Below are 22,288 nucleotides of genomic sequence, written 5' to 3'. Positions count from 1 at the left end.
TTCCTTTTGGAAAAATAGGGTGTGATTTTTTTGGTTGTGTGCACAGAAAGTTTCTGGGTTGGGGTCTTCAGAAGGCCCTCCTGGGCTGCTCGCAGGTTTTTCTCACTAGACTCAGCCAAAGTCTTGCCTTTGGAGGTTGAACACGGCCACCAGTCACTGCTCCCAGACTCTGCCAGCTGTTTGGCAGATATGAGCTGCTGCCTCAGGGGAGCACGAGAGAATGCCTGAGGAGGGAGAATGTTCTGGAACAGCTCTAAGAACAGGCCTTTCTTCTCTGACCCTGGGAGTCACTTTACAGAGGAAGGAGTGTCATCCCCAGGCCTCTGCCCGGAGACCCCTGCTACTGCGGGCTGGCTTCCCCAGCTGCTGGCTGGAGGTGGGCAGACTTCTCAGGCTGCCCCTCAGGCAGGAGGGGAGGTGGGGTGGGTCATGGCAGAGCACCTTCCAGGTCCCTGAGGAAAGTGTTGTAAGAGATGGACTGAGGTCTGGACTTAGCAACACGGGCCAAAAATTTTCTTTTTTGTTTAAGTTGGTTTGCCTTAGGGTTTCTGTCATTCCTAGCTAAAGGACTCTTGTCTAGTCTGCCAGGAGAGGCCAGACACTTCCCCAAGCTGCCAAGTGGTCCACTTAGGCTGCTCCAGCCACATCTGACTGCCCCACTTCTGTAGCCTCCCTGCCATCAGGAGCTTTGCTCCCCACTCTCCTCCCTGATCCAAGCTAGTGGAGGTGGGTTTGCACGAGTGTGTTCCCTGGGCCTGGATCACTGACATTTAAAGCCTGCTGCTAACCCACTCCAGTATTCTTGCCTGGAGAATCCCAGGGACAGAGGAGCCTGGTTGGCTGCCATCTATGGGGTCACACAGAGTTGGACACGACTGAAGCGACTTAGCAGCAGCAGCTAATTGTGATGTGAAGAGAAGATTCATTTAAATCTGTTTTAAGGCAGACACTCTGCTAGGTCATTATCTCATTAAACTCTCCAGAGAAATCAGCAATTTTTGGAGGAGGAATTTTTCACCTGTAGAAGTGACTGCCTTTGATGGGCCAGCCCCTGGGTCCTCCTCGGGGCTTGAGTTTTGAAACTCTCAAGTCCAAACTGCACCACAGAGGTGAGTGTCTGTGCTCTATGTCCTGGACAAGACAAGTCTGGTCTTTTCCAGTCTGTGTACCTGGCCCGTTACTGGGCCACATGTTTTTATGTATGGTTTTGTTGCGGTTGCTCTTTTCTCAGTTTTTGTTTCTGGAATAGTGGAGAGCTTGGTTTTTCTCAAGGCTGATCTGTATAGCCTCTGGTGCAGCAAGTGCTCTGGGCTTTGGGAGAATCCTTTAGCCTGAATAACTGGTGGCCGGCTATGGCCAAACCCGGGCAGAGCTGATCCCAGGGATGGACTGGAGCCAGCCAGGCGGTGCCCTGTCACACACAGGCAGCCCTTCTGGAGCCCCTCCACAGCGGATGACCAAAAACAAGGACCAAGGGGCAAAGGTCATTTATTTGGACTTTTTGGAACAAAAAAAAATTGTTTTAAGTTACAGAAAAACACAATCGTTTACATTTTGGAAGTTTCGCACTCTGGGAACGAGCCCTAGTGCCATGCCAGGTTTTGTGAGCAAAAGGCTTAAAACATCCCGGCCTGAATGGACTGTGATCATCGGGACATGTCTTCTCGAGCAGATCTGACTCTGCCCATCACATGAGTCTCGTTCTAGAACTTTCACCCTTATATGTTTCAGTAGCAAACGTCTTTGCCCCTGAAGTCTGCTTCAGCATAACCCTTCCCTCCCATCTTTCCTTTCTCTGCCTTTCTTTGTAACTAGCTGCTCACCCTATCACCTCCCCTCGGTGTCTCAGACCGAAGCTTCAAACAAAACAGCCTCCTCCCTCCAGGCAATTCACTTCCCTCACCGCCTGCAAAACTCTCTTCCAGCAAACACTCCTCTCTCCCTGCCCTACTGTGTTCACGTCTCCAGAGACTACCACCTGGCTCAAGGGACACTCTGGAGGTCAGAGGGCCCGGATTCTAGTCTTGGTCCTGCCCTCTGCCTGCTGTTATGGTCTTAGGTATTTTCTTCTTATTAAATTCTTAGCTATCCCGCTTCAAAGGGATGTGGCATCACAGTAATAGATGCTGACGTGCCCTGAAAAGTAAAAATGCTACCTAGTGCAAGCACAGTTAGCCTGTGGGCCCCTGGGCACTGCCCTCCACAGCTCAGCATTTCCCACCTGCTGAGGACTGCACTGTCTCAGCTGCTCCGTTGCCATGGTGAAACGGCAGCCTTTGCACGCTGGTGAGTGGGATTCTACAATCTGAAATGCAAGGTCCCTGAGGGCAGGGCTTGCATTTTAATATTTATTTGGTGAGCTTCTCAGCCCATAGCACCAGTTGGGGGGCTGAGCACAAGTAGGTGCTCAGTCTTAAAATTGGTTGCTTAGATTCCAATTTCCTTGGACTGATCCACCTCCTGTTGTGTGATGGCTGCATCACAATGGCAGGATGGTGGGAAACCCAAGCCTCCTCCTTTGTTCTACTGCAGATGACCACTAGTGAGAAGGAGGATCCTGGGGGCTGGTCCTGGGGTCTTGGGCCGCAACTGACCCATTGCTGACCCAGGTCTAGGGACCATCCCCTGAAGCCCATAGACTTCCTGAAGACTTCCCTCTCCCACTGGAATAAAAATCCTTCCCAAATGGATGGGAAACATGGCCTTGCTTTGGGTGAGCATGCAAATCCCAAAGAAGGTCACTACCATGTTATCAACACAATGTGGGGTCAACCCAGACCATTCACACCGAGGACCCCTGCTCTGGGGATCACCATCTCCGATGTGGGGCCCTCACTTCCTGATGAGCAAGACCACTCTCTAACAGTCAGAGAAGGCCAGAGCTCACCACTACCCTGACGGTCTTCAGCTTCAGTGCCCCCACCACTCCATCCATGGATGGTTGGAAACCCCCACATCCCCCCGAAGGAGTCATCTCCTCTTCATGAAAACCACAAAGATGAGAAGATGACCTCACCCCATCCAAAGAGTCCATCACACAAATGTTCTTCAGAAAACACATTCTAGATCTTCCCTCCTCCCATCAACACATTTCTCACCTCCACGTATACCCAGCTATATATTACACTTGACAAAACTCATCTTCTCTTTTTTAAAATAACTTGGTCCTTCGAGATCCGTTCAGAGCAATGCCATTGCAAACACTGTAATTTAAAGTCAGTCACAGTAGAAGCAAAGCCAGTCCCCAGAGAACAAACTCGCGAGCCCTCAAGTCACTCAAAATGGGTTTGCCTTGGCAAGGCCTGTCGATGGGCACCCCAGTAGCATCCCTTACCCCAGCTGACCCCAAAGAGCCTGGAAAAGCTGGTGTTTTGTTTCAAATCCATCCAGAATAAAATGCATAATAAATAAATAGATGCTTCCATCATGTGTTGTGTGGGAACATCCAGCTGTATGTGCCCGTAGCCTTCATGATGCTCCCTGGATTCTCAGAGGGAATCTTGCTTGATGGTCCAAAGGCTCTGAAATCACCCCAGGTCATGCTGAAGCATGCAGTGAGAGGGAGCTGGAACAGGGAGGAAGACTGCTGTGAAAATCCCAGCTCCGGTCTATTGTTTGCTGGATGGGCCCCTCTTCCCGGTGGGCATGGAACCTGTATTTATATCTTTGGTTTCCTGCCTTGCAGTTTTCTGCCTCTGGAAGAGCAGCTGAGAGGAGCGAGAGAGAAATGGCCCGCTGGCCTGCATAAAGGATGCCCACACAGGCTCTCTTCTCCTGCAGACAGCCAGAAGCTCAGGTTTCTTCCCTGGACTTTGGGAAGAGAGGCTTTCAAGGCTTCAGCACCCAGGGCTGAGGTCCAGCTGCCTCAACATGTCCTGTAGAGACCCCTGCAGCCGGCTCAGGGCCACCACCTCGGTGGAGTAAAGGGAGGCTTCCAGGACGACGCCCAGGCTCTCCAAGCTCTCCAGGGCCCTGACCTGCGGCAAGGGGCAGCTTTTGGAGGCGGCCAGCAGGTGGAGAAGGTCCCGGAGGTTCTCCAGGTCATTAGATATTTGGATCACATTTCTGGAAGGCAGACTGGCGAGGATCTGTTGGTAGATCGCCAATGTCTGGTCCATCTTGGACAAACTCAGGAGAGGGTGGAGCCCAGGGATGAAGTCCAAACCAGTGACCCTCTGTTTGGAGGAGACGGACTGCTATGCAGGAGGAAGGGGAGAGTAAGAGCTCAGTGGGAGACAGGGCAGCTCATCAGAACCCCCCACTCCGCCCTTCCCTCGAGTGTGGAGGTGCCTCCTTCCCCCCTTCCACACCATCCTCCCTGGGCCCTTATTTCTTGTGCCCACGTGGTCGCCATGCTTCCAAGCTGGTCTCCTGGGCTCCTGTCTTTCTGCCCTTCCCAAACCACCCTGCTCTTTGCTTCCAGACCAGCCTTTGAAGGTTGTTCCCTTTTCCAGATGACTCTGCTATAGAACCAGCCATGACTCCCTGTTTCTTACTTGAGTTTCTTCCCCAGGCATTGAGGTCTTCCATACATGCCCTGTCCCCAACTCTTCCACCCCAAGCAGACTCCTCCCTCTCAGTCAGGTTCTCCAGGAAGTCTCACTCCCTAAGGGATTCAGGCCATTACCCCAGCGATGCCCCCCCGCTCAAGTAACCCTGGTTACCAGGAGGGGCTCTCCCCTCCCCCGCCACCCACAGCAATCAATCCCGGCACCACACAGGTTGGGGCTCCCTGGGTCTAATGTGTCCAGCTTGCTGAATGACTGTTTTGAAAGCAAGGAACTTAAGGGCTTTTCCCTAGGAAATGCAGACGTTGTCTATTTCTGATCTGTCCCCTTCTGGCCACCTAACTGCTCCCTGGCTGCCCAAAGCCACTGTTAGAAATATAGAGTGGTCAGATGTGGAAGTCTCCAGATTGCTCCATGCAGGTTAACAAGTTGACTTTTAAGGTGGGAAGCTATCAAAAGTCATGACTGAAAACCTTGGAAGAGGGCACGCACAGTTCTGGTTCTGCAAGGGTATGCAGGGAGGGTCACTTGCTTTATCTAATTTAGTCTCATGAAGACCTTATGAAGACTACTAAGATAGTGCTGTTGTCTAGATGACTATCTTAATAGTCTTCACAAGGTCTTATGGGTTTCCCTGGTGGCTCAGATGGTAAAGAATCCGCCTGCAATGCAGGAAACTCAGGTTCAATCCCTGGGTTGGGAAGATCTCGTTGGGAGAAGGAAATGACAAGCCACTCCAGTATTCTTGCCTGAAGAATTTCATGGACAGAGGAGCCTGGTAGACTATAGTTCATGGAGTCTCAAAGAGTTGGACATGACTGAGCAACTAACACTTTCCCACTTTCATTTTCTAGATGAGGAAACTGGGATTTAAAGACCTTGAGGAACCTGACTAGCTTAAGACTTTACAGAGAACAGAAGGGTGAGAACTCACACTTCATCTCCCTCATTCTAAATACAGACCTCATCTGTGGTTGCAGGTCTGAGCTTGTGGACCTCAGAAAAAAATGCCCCAAGAGACATTGATAACTGTTTGCAAAAACACAGAGGGTTGTATCTGAAGAGGGCTTGATGGGCAGGGCTGGCAGTAATGAGGAGAAGCTTCGCAGGGTCAGAGCTCAGCTACCAGCCAGGAAGAATGCTTAACGACTAAAACATTCTAGAAATGAGATGGAGGCCCAGAGGGAGAGCTGCTGGGGTTCTGGCCACCTGCCAAGGGGACACCGGGACCTTTGTGACTCCCTCTAGGCCTGGGCACTAGGATTCCAGTCTGGGAGGGAGGAGAGTGAGAAGGTGAGAGGCAAGGGAAGTGGAAGAGGAGAGGAGCTGTCTTTATGCTGGGGGGGCGTCCAGGCTGCTGGGGCCCCTGTGCAAGGCTGCACAGCCTCCTCCGCCAACCTCTGGGGTCCCCCACGGGACGGCCACGGTTCTACCTCGTCTCCCAGTCCCTCCCTACCGTGTGTGAGATGTCATTGATCCTGGTGACAATCGTCTTGATGAGGGTTTTGGTGTCATCCTGGACCTTGCGGATGGGCACAGCCTCCATGTAGGACAGATAGGGCCAAAGCCACAGGAATTGGTACAGGGGTCCACAGCGCATTTTCCTTCCCGGGATGGGCTTCTGGGGCCTGAAAACAGAAGAACCACACGTGGTACGTCGCTGGATCTCCGAGAACACCCATGTGCTCTGTTACCACCTGCATTCACGTCTTTGGATGCGGATAGCAACGAGGTTTGCTGTCTGCCGTAGCTATCATCTCCTCAAAGACAATTCATTATCTAGAAATAACAGTAATGAAATGCATTCCCCTGGGGAGAGGTGTGGCGAATCAAGAAAACCACAGCGAGGTGTGCTGTAGACCACACAGCAGTGAGCCAGGGCATGAGCGGATGGACGGCAGGCTTTTAAGGTCTGGTTTCAATCCAGCCATTTAATAGCTGCAGGACTTCAGGCATATCCCATAACCGCTAAAAACTCCCCCTGTATCCCCTGCAATGTACCTATCTCCGGGCTTTTATGAGGATCAAATTAGATAATGTGCGTCAAAGAGCTTTAAAGGAGTTGTGAGAGGTTCTCTATTACTACCCTATTATTAAAGATTATGTGACTGTCCTCTTCATTACTCTCTCACAGCAGCGTGCTGATACCTCTGTGATGGCATTTACCACTGGCTTTATTACTTCCTTTCTCTCCCATTGGGAGCCTGACTCTGACAGACACTTACAGAAGGTCTGATAAGGTCAGATGCAGTGCTGGGCACCAAGGATGCCACAGTGAACAACGGATGTTTTTTACTCTCAAAGTGTTTCCAGTTTAATAGGGGAGAGAGTAAACAGGCCATAACAATACAGGAGGAAAGAGCTCTGCAAGTATGGCTGAAACCAACACAATATTGTAAAGCAATTATCCTTCAATTAAAAATAAATTTTATGTATATATATATATATATACATATATACATAAAATATATACATAAAATATATATATATATTTAAGAAAGAGCTCAGCAAGAAGGGCAAGATATTGCGGGATTACAAAGCGGGCTCCCTGGAAAGAGGCATCTCCTGAGCTGGGCATTGAAGTCCAAGCAGGTGTCTGGAAGAGTATAAAGTGGTTGCCATAAGTGGCCAAGAGAGCAGCTGGTGCAAAGACCTGAAGGCCAGAGAGAGCACATACACTCAGCCCACCGTGTTCGCTCAGGATGTCTGAAACTTCCAAAGTCATGGAAATGTGAACTCTAACATTCATAATATGCGGATCCTTGATTAAGCTGTGAAGTTTTAATGAGATACATGAGGCAAAAGGTAATCAAGTTAAATGCCTGCAAGTCTGTGGCCAATGATCCATGCTAAGTATGTGTGGATGAGCCTGAAAGAATGATCATGGGTCAGCAAGTATTAACATGAAGGTTTGGAGATGGCAGAGAAGTTCATCTCTGCTTTTTGTGTTCTGCTTCGTCTGGGTCTTGATTAAAAACAGGTAACGCATTTTCTGCCCATAGGTGGCAATATTAGTATAATTCATATTCTGACACTATAATAGAAGTAAGCAGTCTTGGGAATTCTCTGGTGATACAGTGGTTAGAACTTGTGGTGATTTCACCATGGTGGCCCAGGTTCAATCCCTGGTTGGGGAACTAATATCCCACAAGCAAGAAAAGAAAATAAATAAGCTGTTGGAACTTTCTTGGTGGTACAGTGGATGAGAATCTACCAGCCAATGCAGGAGACACAGGTTGGATCCCTGGTCTGGGAAGATTCCACATGCAGTAGAGCAGCTAAGCCCATGAGCCACAACTACTAAGCCCTCACTCTAGAGCCCTCGAGTCACAAGTGCTGAGCCCATGTGCTGCAACTACTAAAGCTCATGCATCTAGAGCCTGTGCCCTGAAACAAGAGAAGCCACAGCAGTGAGAAGCCCGCACGAAGTCGCCCTGGCTCTCCGCAACTAGAGAAAGCTCACACACAGCAACGAAGATCTAGCACAACCAAAACTAAATCATTAATTCATAAAAAGAAAGAAGCAGTCTATTTCTATATTATAATGCTTGATCAAAAGTATGGTTTTTTTTTTTTTAAATCTGAATTTTATCCAAGGGGAAACGTGAAACCCAAGAAAACATGCTAACTTGTCCAAAGTCAAACAAGTAAGCTGCAAAGCTAGGATTCACAGCCAAAGGTGCCACAGCCAGAAAAGCTGGAACACTTTCTGCCCCACCCCACCAGTTTCTCCAGGCTTTAAGGGAAGCCTGGAGAAAAGCCCAAATTATAAGCCACCCCAATGTCTGACCCAGGGCAGTTCCTGGGACCATGGCACTCGGGAACAAACACCCTGCTCTATTCTAGGATGAAGCTAAGAGATTGTACCCCCATACCTATTTCATGTATGAAAAATATAAGTAATTCGAGAGAGGGTACTTCAAATGGTTTTGTGCTTGTTTTGGCTCCTAAAAATTCAACACTACCTCTATTAACTCCTTATTCTCTGAGTAAACATTTCCACCAAATGCTTGAGGAATGGAAATAAATACTGCTAAGCCCTCAGCACAAGTCCATGAAGCCCTAGCAAAAGTGGAAGCCAGTGGTTAGACACCAAAACTTCATCACTGGGCTCCGCCCTTATTTACCGAGTGTCTCTGGGCAAGATTTAATTCCCTAAAGCATCAGTTCCCATCAGTGAAATGGAACAAATAACATCACTTGGCTCAAAGGGTAACTGAAAAGCACCTGTAAAGTCCCTGCCTGCTGTGTGTACATGTGTGTGTAAGGGTGTAGGTGGGGGATGGAGGTGGGGGACAGGGGAAAAATGTCAGCTTTTTTTTGAATTGTGTAATTACTTGGCAGAACTTGAAATGCTTGGGCAACACTACCTGTAGGCAGCCCTTAATCTAGCATTTGGCCCCTTGCCTTCCTTGGGCATCTCAAGAGGGTGCCTGGTATTTCGGGGTCCTCCCCCTGAGGCACAAGATTGGGTGGTAACCTTTTCTAGGATTTATGTATTAATGACACCCTCCTTACCGAGAGAATTTATTACCAGATTAACTCTGATCATAGTCACTCGCATGTCATGGCCACCTTGTAATACCTGAGTAGAAAAACAGTTTTACTAGCCCCCTCGATCACCATGGATAATATGCTTCAGTGGGCACTGAAAATAAATCACAGTTCCTTGAGATGTGGAATTGAGAAGCTGCTGCTGAGTAAGCCTGCCTAAGAGGAAAGACCAGGGTTAGGGGAGCTCCCTGGGGTCGCGGCAGAGAGAACACGTTAACAGGCCCATCTGAGATCAAAGTGATGAAGAGACCCCCGATCCACCACACACACAACATGAAACCACTTGCTCACATGTATAACACATCATACTCAAGTGTGCACACACACACATCAACACATCTAACCCTTTTAATTAAAATAATTTTTTTTTTTTTTTGCTGCACTTTGAGGCATGTGGGATCTTAGTTCCCTGACAAGGGATCAAACCCTAGTCCCTTGCATTGGAAGCATGGAGTCTTGACCACTGGATCACCAGGGAAGTCCTATCTACACATCTAACCCTTTTGCTAGAGACTGATGATTCGGCTCCAGGGTCTATTCCCTTCTTCCCAATTAACAGAACATCCAAGTTTAGATAGAGAGGTGGCCATTCAGAATAAATACTTTATTTCCCAGGTGGTGTGGCCATGCAGCTCTGTCTGGCCAACTGAATACAAGCAGAAGTACGATGTGGCAGTTCTCGCGCTGTGTGCCTTTGCTCTCCCTTTTCTGCCCCCTCCTCCATCCTGATGCCTGAATTACAGATTCGGTAGTCTGTGCTCCTGGGCTTCCTAGGTGGCACTAGTGGTAAAGAGCCTGCCTGCCAATGCTGGAGATGTGAGAGATGAGGGTTCAATCCCTGGGTCAGGAAGATCTCCTGGAAGAGGGCATCGCGCCCCATGCAGTATTCTTGCCTGGAGGATCCCATGGACAGAGGAGCCTGGCGGGCTACAGTCCATGGGGTTGCAAAGAGTCAGACACAACTGAAGCGACTTAGCACGCATGCACAGCCTGCGTTCTTGTGCCTCTCGGATCATGAGGACGACCGCCTCACTGTGTGGATGGTGACACAGGCAGCTGGAGGTGGCCACGCCCCCTGAGCACTTCCTGGGGCTGAGATGAAACACTGGCGTGGGCCACCTATCTCTGGACGTGTGCCGAGTGTGTGAGAGACATCACCTCTGTGTTGGTGAAGCCACTGTTCTTTTGGATCTCTGCTAAACATGGCCAAACTTAATACTAATTAATTTACTCACCTGGACACAGACATCAGACTTGATCAGACGTCAAGTCTTTTTTGGTTCACTTCAGCGTCACTACCAGGGTGGGGCCTGGCTGTGGCCTGAGATTTTCAGTTCTTGGGGAGTGTCTTACACCTTCCCTGAGCACAGTGCTGGACACATAATAGTTTTGCTGTTGTTGTTCAGTCATTGAGTTGTGTCTGACTCTTTGAGCCCCCTTGGACTGCAGCAGGCCAGGCTTCCCATCCCTCACTATCTCCCAGAGTTTGCTCAAATTCATGTCCATTGAATCAGTGTTGCCATCCAACCATCTCATCCTCTGTCTCCTCCTTCCCCTTTTGCCTTCAGTCTTTCCCAGCATCAGTCTTTTCCAATGAGTTGATTCTTTTCATCGTGTGGCCAAATTATTGGAGCTTCAGCTTCAACATCGGTCTTTTCAATAAATAGTCAAGGTTGATTTCCTTTAGGATTGACTGGTTTGATCTCCTTGCTGTCCAAGGGACTCTAAAGAGCCTTCTCCAGGACCATAGTTCAAAAGCATCAGTTCTTCAGTGCTGTCTTCTTTAAGGCCCAGCTCTTAATCCATACATGACTACTGGAAGCATAATAGTTACTCAGCATCTATTTGATGGTTGACATCTAACATGTATGGATGGCCCACTGTGGGCCAGAGGCAGAGATGAAACAGACATGCAACCACAGGAAAGTGGGATCAGGAGTGGGGATGGTTGGGGCTGAACTGGTGGTTTTCCCAGGAAGTCCAGGTAGTACACCACAGTATTCAGCATTGTCAACTACTTACGTATATTATTTGTTAAAAGTAAAGAACAAAACTGTTATGCTCTTCAACAACAGGTTTCAGAACTTACCTAATTAACTATCAATACAATGCAAGGAAGAATGTTTAAAGAAATAAAATGCCTTGGATAACTCAAGGGAGGGAGTCATGAGTAAAACTATGAGCTCTAGAGCTCAGCAGAGCTAGGTTTCAGTTGGAGCACAGGGCCTTGGGAAAGTTTGCTGATCTCTTGGAGATTCAGTTTGCTTAGCTGTAAAATGGGGATGAAACAAATCATAATTCCCACCCGTAACTGTTACGTGATGGAAAACGCTTGCTCTGTGCCTGGCACACGGTCAATCCCAATACATGTTAGCCGTTGTCACTGTTATTTCCAGTGAGGGAACGGAGGGAGCATCTTGGAGGAGGTGGCATTTAATAAGGGCCCTGAGAATGTGGGGGCTTCCCTGGTGGCTCAGATGGTAAAGAATCTGCCTGCAATGCAGGAGACCTGCGTTTAATCCCTGCATCGGGAAGATCCCCTAAAGAAGGGAATGGCAACCACTCCAGTATTCTTGCCTGGAGAATTCCATGGAGAAAGGAGCCTGGCAAGCTACAGTCCATGGGTCACAAAGAGCCAGACACAACTGAGCGACTAACATACACTGAGAATGGAGGAGTGGGATTGTGTCTGTAAGGTGGAAGAGCGGAGACACCCCAGCAGAGGGCTCAGAAAATGGTGGCTCCCAGCTGGCATGGGAGGTGTGATGGGAGGGGTGGAGCTGTGAGTGCCAGCCAGGGAGGCCAGGCTTATTTCTGTGGAAGTGAGGTGCTGTGATCACTTCCAGGCTTAGGCTTGCAGCCCAGGTGACAAGAAGGGGGCAGCTGGAAACTGGGAAAGGCACGAGGAGAGGTTTGATGAACAAGCGTTCATGCTGATTCACTAGTATTGGTGGGACCTCAGATGGGCCTGTCCAGCTGACAGCTGGAACTGGGGGGGTGGGTCTCAGTTCAGGAAAAAAAAAAGGGGAGGGGGTACTTCAGACACAGACCCAGGAGCTCTGGCTGGAGCTACTGACGAGAGTGAGTAGAGAGTGGAGGTGGGAGGAGTCATGAGGGGAAAAGGCAGGTGTCGGCCTTCAGCCTGGGCTGCAAAGCCTTTTCCCTCTAGAAGTTTTAAACATTTAAGGAGCTGTCATTTTCTCAGAAGAACTGCTGAAATGTTGAGCCTGGAGAGGAAGGGGTCACTACTGGGAGAGGGTAGGGGGTGGCTGGACTGTGTGTGCAGCTCATGAAGGGGGAGGCTTGCTCTCCACCCTGAGGTCTCCCCTCCACTCCGCTGGCTCCCCCACCACCCACTCTGTTCTGTGCATCCTCTAGACGCCCTGCCAGCTAACCTGTGCTGCAGACTGCCTTTCTTCTCCTTGAATTAAGACCTGACCATGCCCCATCAGGTATACCAGCATCCCCTGCCAAGGAGGCACTGGGGAAGAAAAGAGAAAAACTAGTGAATGAGTTCTACCCACTAACCCCAGCAGAGCACTGGAAAATGAAATGTAATCACAGAAAAAGTCTTGAGGCTAATGGAAGAGGCTCGTGTAACCTTGCCCTCAACCCCCCTATGACCCCTACTCTGACTTCACCTGGGTCCTGGATACTGGCCCCCCTCTGTTCATCTGGGGTTGACTGCAGGCCTTGTTTCCCCACTTGGCATTTCCCTGAAGCACCCCCTTCTCCACAGACAAGCTTGCCTCCTGGTTCCTCAAGAAGCTGGTGGCCCCCAGACATAAGCTCCCTCACCTTCCCTCTTGTCCTGGGGGACGCAGCAGACCAAGTAGGGACCTCCATGTCAAGGCAGGAGGTGTTTCTCTAGATCAAACACATACACACACACACACACACACACATGAAGTTTAGCTGGGCCCAGGGCAGGCCTGCCCCAGGTTCCAGCAGTGGAGAGAGTGGTGGGGGAGATAGGGAAAGCTCCAGGTCACAAACATTTGCTGGCAAAGGCCACTAGCTTTGAGCTATGCAAACTCCTCTGCCTTCTCCCTGTAGAAGGTACCAGAGGTAAGCAAGGGGCCCGGAACAGCTTTCTCTCTTCCTTCTTCTCCAGCCAGTAGGTTTTTATACCCCTCTCTCCAGTAATCTCTCTTGAGAGTCCCTTGGACTGCAAAGAGATCAAACCAGTCAATCCTAAAGGAAATCAACCCTGAATATTCATTGGAAGGACTGATGCTGAAGCTGAAGCTCCAATACTTTGGCCACCTGATGTGAAGAGCTGACTCACTGGAAAAGACCTCGATGCTGGGAAAGATAAGGATAGAGGATGAGATGGTTGGAGGGCATCACTGACTCAATGGACGTGAGTTTGAGCAAGCTCTGGGAGATGGTGAAGGACAGGGAAGCCTGGTGTGCTGCGGTCCACGGGGTCACAAAGAGTCAGATACAACTGAGCAACTGAACAACAACTCCAGTGATCTTTGGTTTGTTAGTGAAAATTAAATTCAGGTAATGTGGTATTTGACAGAGGATGATATGGTTGGATGGCATCGCCAACTCAATGGACATGAGTTTGGGTAAACTCTGGGAGTTGGTGATAGACAGGGAGGCCTGGCATGCTGCGGTTCATGGGGTCGCAAACAGTTGGACATGACTGAGCGACTGAACTGAACTGAACTGAATGTGGTATTTACTATTCATTTTAAGGAAAAAGCTCTGGCCAGTCTATGCCCTCTCTCTCCTTGTAGAAATCTTGCCTGTTGGTTCCCTTGAATTCTTCCCTCTCAGCCTTCCTTCATTCCTTTCTCCCTAACTCTAAGTAGGAAGGGACTTGGGGATGGAGAAAGGACAAGGGATGAAGGAGACAGAGAAGTTTGGGTCCTCTGAGTTCTTCAGAATCCAGTGGAACAGACAGAAGCTTAAACAACTCATTTTAATACAATCTGGTGAAAGTTATAAGGGAAGGAACCTGGAGCTGGGGGAGCACAGGGAAAAGGGCTGACTCTGGGCAGCCGAGATAGCTTTGCCTGAGACCTGAAGGACAGGAGTTCCCCAGGGGGAGGGAAGCAAGCAGGGCATTCCAGGCCAAGGGGACAGTGTGGAGCTGGGATACATGGGTGGGTTTGAGAGAATTCAATATGGTAGAAGAGTAGTGTATATGAGGCTGGAGAGCTAGAAGGTCCTGGGCTTGATTCTATGGGTGGTCGGGACCTTCTGGGGGATCTGCCCTGTGCAGGACACACACACACACACACACACACACACACACGAATCCTGGAGGCGATGTTTGCGTGAACAATAGTGGGCAAGAGAAGCAGAATACTCTTTTCTCTTCCCTTTCCTCCTCCACGTCCTGACTGGGTCAGTTAACATCTCTCCCAGGAATTTAAAGTATGCTCTGAGGAGTCCCGTTTGCTTCTGATGAAGACTCAGCAACTCAAGTGTAGCCATGGCTGACATCACATGCATGGAGTAGTTAAGAGAGACCAGGGTCCATCTACCCACCTGGGGGAGTGGGGGCATGTGGATTATGGTCAATGCTTGTGCTTTTTCTTGACCTTCTTTCTGGTTCCTGTCCTTGTTGGTTCTAGGCTCGCCCTGTCCTTAGCCTTAAGAGTGAGATACTCTTTCACATATACTGCTCACTTGAGTGGTTTTCAACTTTCTGAATATATATTTTTTCATCCAGGAGACATATAGATACACATCTGTAAGAAAAACAAGTGTCAGGAAATGAAATTCATCTTCACTATGGGTGACGCACACTGGAGAGTCTCCATTCTGGTTTTAAATGCTGGTTGCAATATACAGTTGAAAACACAGAGTTAGCATGAGTGATTTTCTCTTATTTGCAAGTAGGAGCCTGGTTGAGAAATTAGGTTAACATACTTAATTGGTAGCCAGAATGTGGGTGCAAGGGTTATAGTTTTTCTGTTCATCAGAAACTACCCTTAGATTCAATCTCATCAGAAACAACAAATAGGTTTCAATTCCTGTGTCAACTCGGATCAGTTTTTAGTGGTTTCTTGGAGTGCTGAGTGGAGAGGAATCTGAAGCTCCCTCCAGTATGAGAGGGACAAGGTGCCGTGATCAATTATTGATGTCTGCTGGGTCCAGGAGTGGTGGATATGTCACTTGTTCAGCATTTCCCCCAAGGCCTTGGCACAGAGTAGGTCCTCACTGAATATTTGTGGAATGAATGAATGAAATATTTCCCATCTCTGGTTTTCATTATCTAATGAAGCTAACCTACCTCTAGATGGTTAGGCTGCTCCCATTTTAAAGTCTATCTAGAATTCAGTTTTGCTCAGCAGGAATTCCTAAGAAGCGTTCTTAATGAAGACAGAATATGCTGCAGAATCCTGATCTCCTTTTCATGGCTTCCTGCACCGCACAGGTGTCCTCTAACATCACTTGGGCCCCTATTCCCTTCAGCTTCCTGAATTCTGTTCCATCTTAACTATTGTCCCAGATACTCCCTGGCTTGATCCCACTCAGCCTGGCTGCTCCTATTGCGCTCTCGGCCTCCTGCCCTTCCCAGAGGTCTCTGCTCTGCCCAGCCTGTCTTCTCTGGGGCTTCTCTACTTCTTCCTTAGCACACCCAGTCTGGAGTACCCCAGAGTACAAACTCAGTGTGTGCACAGATGGGAATGAAATCTTCTGTGGGATGGATGAGCTATCGGCATCGACACCGATCATTCCAGAGAGCTGAGGAATGGAGCAGGAAAGACTGTAAAATGCCGTTTGCTGAGAAGCAAGGCACATCTGTTGTCACACATGAAGTGCAAAGGATTCCGTGGGTCCAGGAGGCAGGTGTGTTGTTTTTAAGCTGAAACATCCTCTCTTTCTACTTCTCTGAGACAACTGTGTGGACAAAGAAGAATTCCAAGGCTCTCACTGGCAGGCCAGGAGGGAGTTGTCACCGCTGGACTCCTGCTGCTGGTGGGAACAGGGCCTACTGACTGACTGACTGCAGGAGAAATTGGCTCGGTTTTCCTTTCAATTACATGCATGCGGTTGAAGGATACACACACCATGAGGATTCCCCATCCCTGGAGCCCTAATCTCTCTCTGACTCCCACTGACCACCACCACCACGTCCCCCTAAGTGGCATCTAGGCCAGAGCGGGGACAAAGACCCAGGTTCTCCCAAGCGGTCACCTCCACACCCTGCACAGGCCACTCAGATGCGAGAGGCATCCGCCTGCGGCTAATGGGCAGGAATTCATTGCAATCTCCTTGGCTCTGTCCTTGGCACTTGGAGCCATTTCCTGGAATGGAGGGGGAGGAAAATATTTCCCCCAAATACCAAGAAGAGTTATTTTGGGCATAAGATGTACAAAATGTGAGAGGGATGCTCCTTTGGCCAACATGGAAACGTTCCCCTCTGCCCAAAGTCCTCAACTGCTTGAAAAGGAAAGAACCGAGTCACACCCACTGCTTTTCTCATGCCTTCTCCCCCTGCCTACATGAGAGAAAAGATCAGCAAGACCTTCCTGCTCAGGAGGGCATTAGAGTGGGAGCGAGTATGGTTCTGCACACTGTCCTGGTGGGAAGAGACTGGATACCCTCTGTCCCACCTGGTCCTAGCTGCCCACTGCACTGCTTCCTTAGGCTCTACAGAGCAAACACCAGAGCCTGACAGAGGACAGCCTGGGGAGTCTTTGAGCTCTTGCACCCGGGGTGGTGCCTTCCAGTCCCTGCCCTCTGCCTCGCTTCCCCTGCAGACTATCTTCCCATCCCCTCCAAGGCTGCTATTCTCAAATGACAACCAGGCCACCATCAAGTGTCACTTGGATCAAAAACTGTATTTAAGAATTCACTTTTCCAAAGTGCCACATCTTTAAGCTATAGAAACTGGAGTGTGAAGGCAAACCCATCCACCATGAAATTGAAACCAAGCCAGGAGAGATGGCAGGCCTGGTAGGTGTCACCCGGGGGCCCACCTGCCAATAGTGTGCATTTATCAGTTTTGGCTACAGAAATGGTTACAGTGGGAAAAGTTTAACAGGTCTTTCCCAGGATCCCCTGTTTGGTCGCCCCAAAGGAACCCTATTTTATCCATAGTGTAAAAGGCAATTCTCATGACTTTGAGGCCAGATGCAGTGAGATCTTTCATAATTTCTTTGGGAGATTCAGGTTCTCCCAGTTTTTCTGCTCATCCCTACTTCCTCATCTCCATCCTATAGCCTGGGTTTTATACAGTCCTTCGCATTCACAAGTCAGGAACCCTGCTGGGAAATGGTGCCTGAATTCTCACCCGCAGAACAAGACTCCTTGTACACCCTCAGAACTCACACTCCTCAGAAACTCAACGCACGTCCCCTGCACATGGGGGCGGGGTATCCCGATCTTTGGGGGTGTGCTCAAGGCCATTTCTAAAGCATGTCAAAGGCAGGGCTGGAGGCTCTGGCAGTCTCCTGGGGCCCAGGCTGGCTCCTGGAGCGCTGATTGCTGCCCCGAGGGCAGGCACAGCCCAGCCGCAAAGCTAGCGTTCCCCGGCTCCCAGCTGCCTTCCCACCAGTTAGAACTCTGGTGCAAAGTTACCCCAATCCAGAACCAAGCCGTCCGCCCTGCCCTTCGCCCGCCTCAGTTTCCCCACGGTCCCGGGTGGGCTGGGCTGGGTGGCCTGCCAAGAAATACCGGCGGAGAAGGAGAAAGAAGAGCGCCGGGCACTTACCTCGCCGCTGCTGGGCGCCGCGATTCCTCGATCCCTCCGGGGCTCCATGCCTGCCCGCCCCTCTTATAGCCGCCGAAGCTCAACTTGCGCAACTGCCCTGCAGGCCGGGGCGCACCCGCAGCGCCAGCTCCCGCCCTGCGGGGCGGCGGGGCAGCGTCGGGCCGGGCGGCCGCGTGTCAGGGCCTCCAGGGAGGGTCTCGGATGCGCCAGGAGCCCCACGCCCACCCTCCGGTATCGCCTGAAAAGTTGGGGGCGTCTGGGGAGGTGTGAGAAATCCTCGAGGTGGCCCCAGGATCTGCCCCTCGGGCCTCGGGGAACGGCCGCCTGGGACAGGGTAGCGGTGAGGGGTTCCTCTGAGCCGGCTGGGGGCGGTGGCGCCCCGACAGTGAGGCCGGAGCAGCCAGCTCCGCTGGGCGGCGGGACCCGACGGCTCTGGGCGCCCGGGGAAACCCGGGGTTGGCGAGAGCGACCGGGCGTGCTCCTGGCCTGGAAAATCACATCTGCCTTGATGATGGTGTGGAGGGGATGGGGAAAGTCAGGCTCACGCAGGTCCTGGAGGCACCGGTCGTATTGCATCGGAGACTTCCTATCGGGAACGTGCTCCCCCAAAATTTGTGTGCTCCGCCGAGTCCCACAGGGGTCCGTTTTGTTCACATCTGTATCCCACATTGATAGCCTGGTGCCTTGCGCGAAGAATTTCATTTTTAAGATATATTTTTTAAATGAAAATGGCAAATTTAGGCTTAATGTACTATTTTTGCATATTTGCATCATTAATTTTTTTGGCTAAAATATTCTAAAGCAAATTACAAACATCATGGCGTTTCATCCTTAAATACTTCAGTGTTTATCTCTGAAAAATAAGGAAGCATTTCTTTCTCTATCAGAAGACCATTACCACACAAGAGTAATTCTTTAACATCATGAGCTAGTCTGCATTTGAATTTTACCCAATATCTTTTAAAATATATTTTATAATTACTTTGTTTGTTTGAGTCTGGTTGTTTTGCTTTTAATAATTATCTATTGAAGAAAGGAAGGATATTGTACTATATGTTTGTAAAATCAGAAATTGTTAGCATTGACCATGATTTATAATTACATGGCCACTAAAAAGGTGGGACAACAACTAAATGTTCAGCATAGGACATTAGTAAGTTATTGAAAATCACATAGCAGCAATATGCACACATTAAAAATTATGTTGTAAAATAATATTTAATGCTGTAGGAAAATAACTTTATTTTGTGAGCTGGAAAGAATCAGGTTATAAAATGGTATGTGTTTTCTGATCACACACATGCCAATCAATACACACACTCTCACACCAAAATATACATTATCACTACTGGGAGTAGGATCAGGAATCTTTAAGCTCTTCTTTGTGCTTTTTTGCTTTTCATAAAAGCATCTACAGGGGACTTCCCTGGTGGTCCAGTGGCTAAGACTCCCTGCTTCCAAATGCAGGGGCCCCAGGTTCAATACCTGGCCAGAGAACTGAACTGGGTCCCACATGCCGGAGCTAAGAGTTCTCATGCTGTAACTAAACATCCTGCATGCTGAAACTAAGACCCAGCACTGTCAAACAAAGAAATGTTTCTTTTAAAGAAGTGTCTACAATGAAATTACATTTTGAAGAAAATCTGCCCCCCCCACCCCCCGCTGGAAATGGTGTTTTGTGTTGTTTTTCATATAGAGACAGTAGCATCCACTACCACCAAATTTTTCTTGTCCACAACATCTTTGTAACTTGATTCTAAGCAGAGACTTAGCTCACAGGCAGGGGCCTTGACAGCCTCAGGTTACTTGTCTTACCATCACCTTTTTAAGGGTCAGAGGTCAGATTGGGACCAGAGTTATTGCCTGAACACCAAGTAGCACTTGAGACCACAGTGTGAGGGTGTGGACTGCCTGTCTGCCTATCTACCCATCACCTACCTATTTTTTACATTTTGTGTTGATTAATAATTATTTTTAAATAAATTATTATATATTATTATTCATATGTTTATATAATATAATTATATTTATATTATACAATATATTTTATATATTATAATTATATATTATATAATAAAGTATTTTTACTTTTAATTTTTTAATTGAAGTATAATTGCTTTACAATGTTGCAATGTTGTGTTAGAATAATGTATTATTTTTTAAAAAATTCAAAAGAACAAAGATATGAAAACTCAGTCTCTCCCTAGTCCTCCTTTTTTCCCTACAAGTAGTTGTTCTTCTCAGTTTATGGTGTGTCCTTCCATGGATATTCTTTTTCTGTCCTTCATATACACATTTCCTTAAAAAAAAAGTGTGCAGGACTTCCTTGGTGGTACAGTGGATGAGAATCCGCCTGCCAGTGCAGGGACGTGGGTTCAGTCCCGGGTTGAGGAGGATTCCACGTGCTGGGAGCAACAAAGGCCATGTGACATGACTTCTGAGCCCAAGCTCTAGAGCTTGTGTATTGCAACTACTGAGGCCCTGGGCACCTGAAGCCTATGCTCCATGACAAGAGAAGCTACCACAGTGAGAAACTTGCACATTGCAATGAAGACCCAGCATAGCAAAAAATAAATTAATTAATTTAAAATATGTATATTTAAGAGCATTTAAACAATGTCATATTATTCACACTAATGTTCTTGCCCCTTGCCGCTACATTTTTTTTTTTATTTTGGAAAAATCTCCACAATACACTTATAAGGAAAAATGGCATTAAAAATGTCCATGTACCATTGCCCAATTTCAACCATTATTAATCTCACTTCTTTCACCTAATATATCCAGAATACAATGTCTTACCAATACACAGGGTTGTGCCAGTCTTTTTAGAGTCAGCATATATTTCATTTTACAGATGCACCATAATCAATCTAACCATATTGTTAGATACATAATGTTGTTAATTAATAGACTCAAAAGTACTTATTTGAGCACAGTGTGAGTATATTTGTGGGAGATTTCTTGATAAATAGAATTGTTGAATTCAAGGGTACGTACATTCAAAATAGAAATACATTGTCAAGCTACGTTCATCAGAGATTGTACTGGTTTACATATGCAGTTGGCAGCAAGTAACACTGACTCAAACATTAAGGGCATTTCATTGTCTCTTATAACTGGAGGAGGACGGTTGCAGTAGCTTGGATACATCATCAAGAATCCTGTTTCTTCTAATTCTCTGTTATTTCATTTTGCCCTTGTGCTCATTGCTTCACTGTTGGAAGACAGAAGCTACTCCTCCAGGCACCAGGGCCTCACAAAGGGCAGGGCAGAAGCAAAAGATTTTCTCTCTTTTTTTTTCCCACCAAGCCATGTGGCATATGGGATCTTAGTTCCCGGACTAGGGATTGAATCTGTGTCCCCCTGCAGTGGAAGCTCAGAGTCTTAACCACTGGACCACCGGGAAGTCCCCCGATTTTCTTCTCTTGAGATTGGATTTCAAGTTGGGAAAGAGAAATCACAGTTTCCCTTATTTCTCATGGCTGGAACTGGGAAATATCCTTAAACCCATCACTGGCCTAATGGAAGGTGATTGCCATGACTGATAAGACAAATCACAGGACTGCCCCTGGGTCTGGGGGAGATCAAGGCAGATGAAAGGAAGCTTTGTTCTTTCCTGAAAAAAAATCGGGGTTCTGTGAGCTCAGAAGAAGAGGAGAAATGGATCTTGTGTATACAGTGAACAGTGCTTGCTATACCTCCCCGGTGGCTCAGTGGTAAAGAATCTGCCTTCCAAGCAGGAGACCCAGATTCAATCCCCATGGTTGGGAAGATCCCCTGGAGAAGGAAATGTCAACCCACACCAGTATTCTTGCGTGGGAAAGCCTATGGACAGAGGGGCCCGGTGGGTTACAGTCCATGGGGTCACAAAGAGTCGGACCTGACTTAGTGATTAAACAGCATACTCAACTATGGTGTTTTATCAAACTTCTGATACACTTGACTTCATTCTTAAATAGTAAAACTTTAAAATCCTTTTTGTTTGAACCTTGAAAACCCTCACAGTTAAAATAAAAACGGTAATTCTAACCCTTTGAATTTGAATATTGCTTTTTCTTTTTCAAAGCACTTTCATGGTTTTTGATTGACAGTAACCCACAGAAAGAGATAAAATGGGTCTTATTTCCCTGTTATGGATGAGAGCCAGCGATTCAGCGTGGTCAAGGGACGGGCCCAGCAAGTGGCATCATTAGAGACCGCAGTTCCCAGCTACCATGGCCCCTGTGGTTTTGCACTGAGATCAGTCACAAGCTGCAGGCTCACGTGGGTGCGCCAGGGTCTGAAGGTGTCCTCACAGAGCTCTATGCTTTGCAGAGTCACTACTGGTGCCCTGTTGAAGGAGGAAAAAGGGAGACAAAGGTTAGATTTCTGTTCTGATCTTAGGCAATCCCAGGCACCTTCTCTTGTGTGAAATGTGCCTTTCAACCCACAGTGAGGAGGACCTATATAAGCTTATAGATTGGACTAAAAAGGTAACAGGATAATTCAGTCAAATAATGGGCTATTTTTCTCTAAGCTAAATATTTGTGTGAAGGTGGGAATG

At 48.2% G+C, this 22,288-nt stretch overlaps 1 protein-coding gene across 2 annotated transcripts; it reads right to left on the bottom strand.

Annotated features, from left to right (window-relative positions):
* Positions 1–1,470: 1,470 nt before the first annotated feature.
* On the bottom strand, positions 1,471–18,092 carry LOC122438607 (leptin). Of its 2 annotated transcripts, none has more exons than XM_043463646.1 (3): positions 17,743–18,092; positions 5,965–6,136; positions 1,471–4,193 (listed from the first exon to the last, which is right to left on the bottom strand). In XM_043463646.1, exons 2-3 carry the CDS (start codon positions 6,106–6,108, stop codon positions 3,837–3,839), a joined length of 501 nt encoding a protein of 166 aa, XP_043319581.1. In that variant the 5' UTR covers positions 6,109–6,136; positions 17,743–18,092; the 3' UTR covers positions 1,471–3,836. The 2 variants fall into 2 exon arrangements, with proteins under 2 accessions (XP_043319581.1, XP_043319579.1); XM_043463644.1 differs by having other exon boundaries at positions 1,471–4,196; positions 17,743–18,058.
* Positions 18,093–22,288: the final 4,196 nt, after the last annotated feature.

The sequence above is a fragment of the Cervus canadensis genome, chromosome 3 (assembly GCF_019320065.1).
Source record: "Cervus canadensis isolate Bull #8, Minnesota chromosome 3, ASM1932006v1, whole genome shotgun sequence".
In the NCBI taxonomy this organism is placed as follows: domain Eukaryota; kingdom Metazoa; phylum Chordata; class Mammalia; order Artiodactyla; family Cervidae; genus Cervus; species Cervus canadensis.
This window is presented reverse-complemented; position numbering and strand designations above follow the sequence as displayed.

Coding starts and splice junctions, on each gene's coding strand:
- LOC122438607 (XM_043463644.1), bottom strand. CDS start 6,108: ATGCGCTGTGGACCCCTGTACCAATTCCTGTGGCTTTGGCCCTATCTG. Junction 4,197..5,964: donor TCAATGACATCTCACACACG/GTAGGGAGGGAC, acceptor CCTCCTGCATAG/CAGTCCGTCTCCTCCAAACA.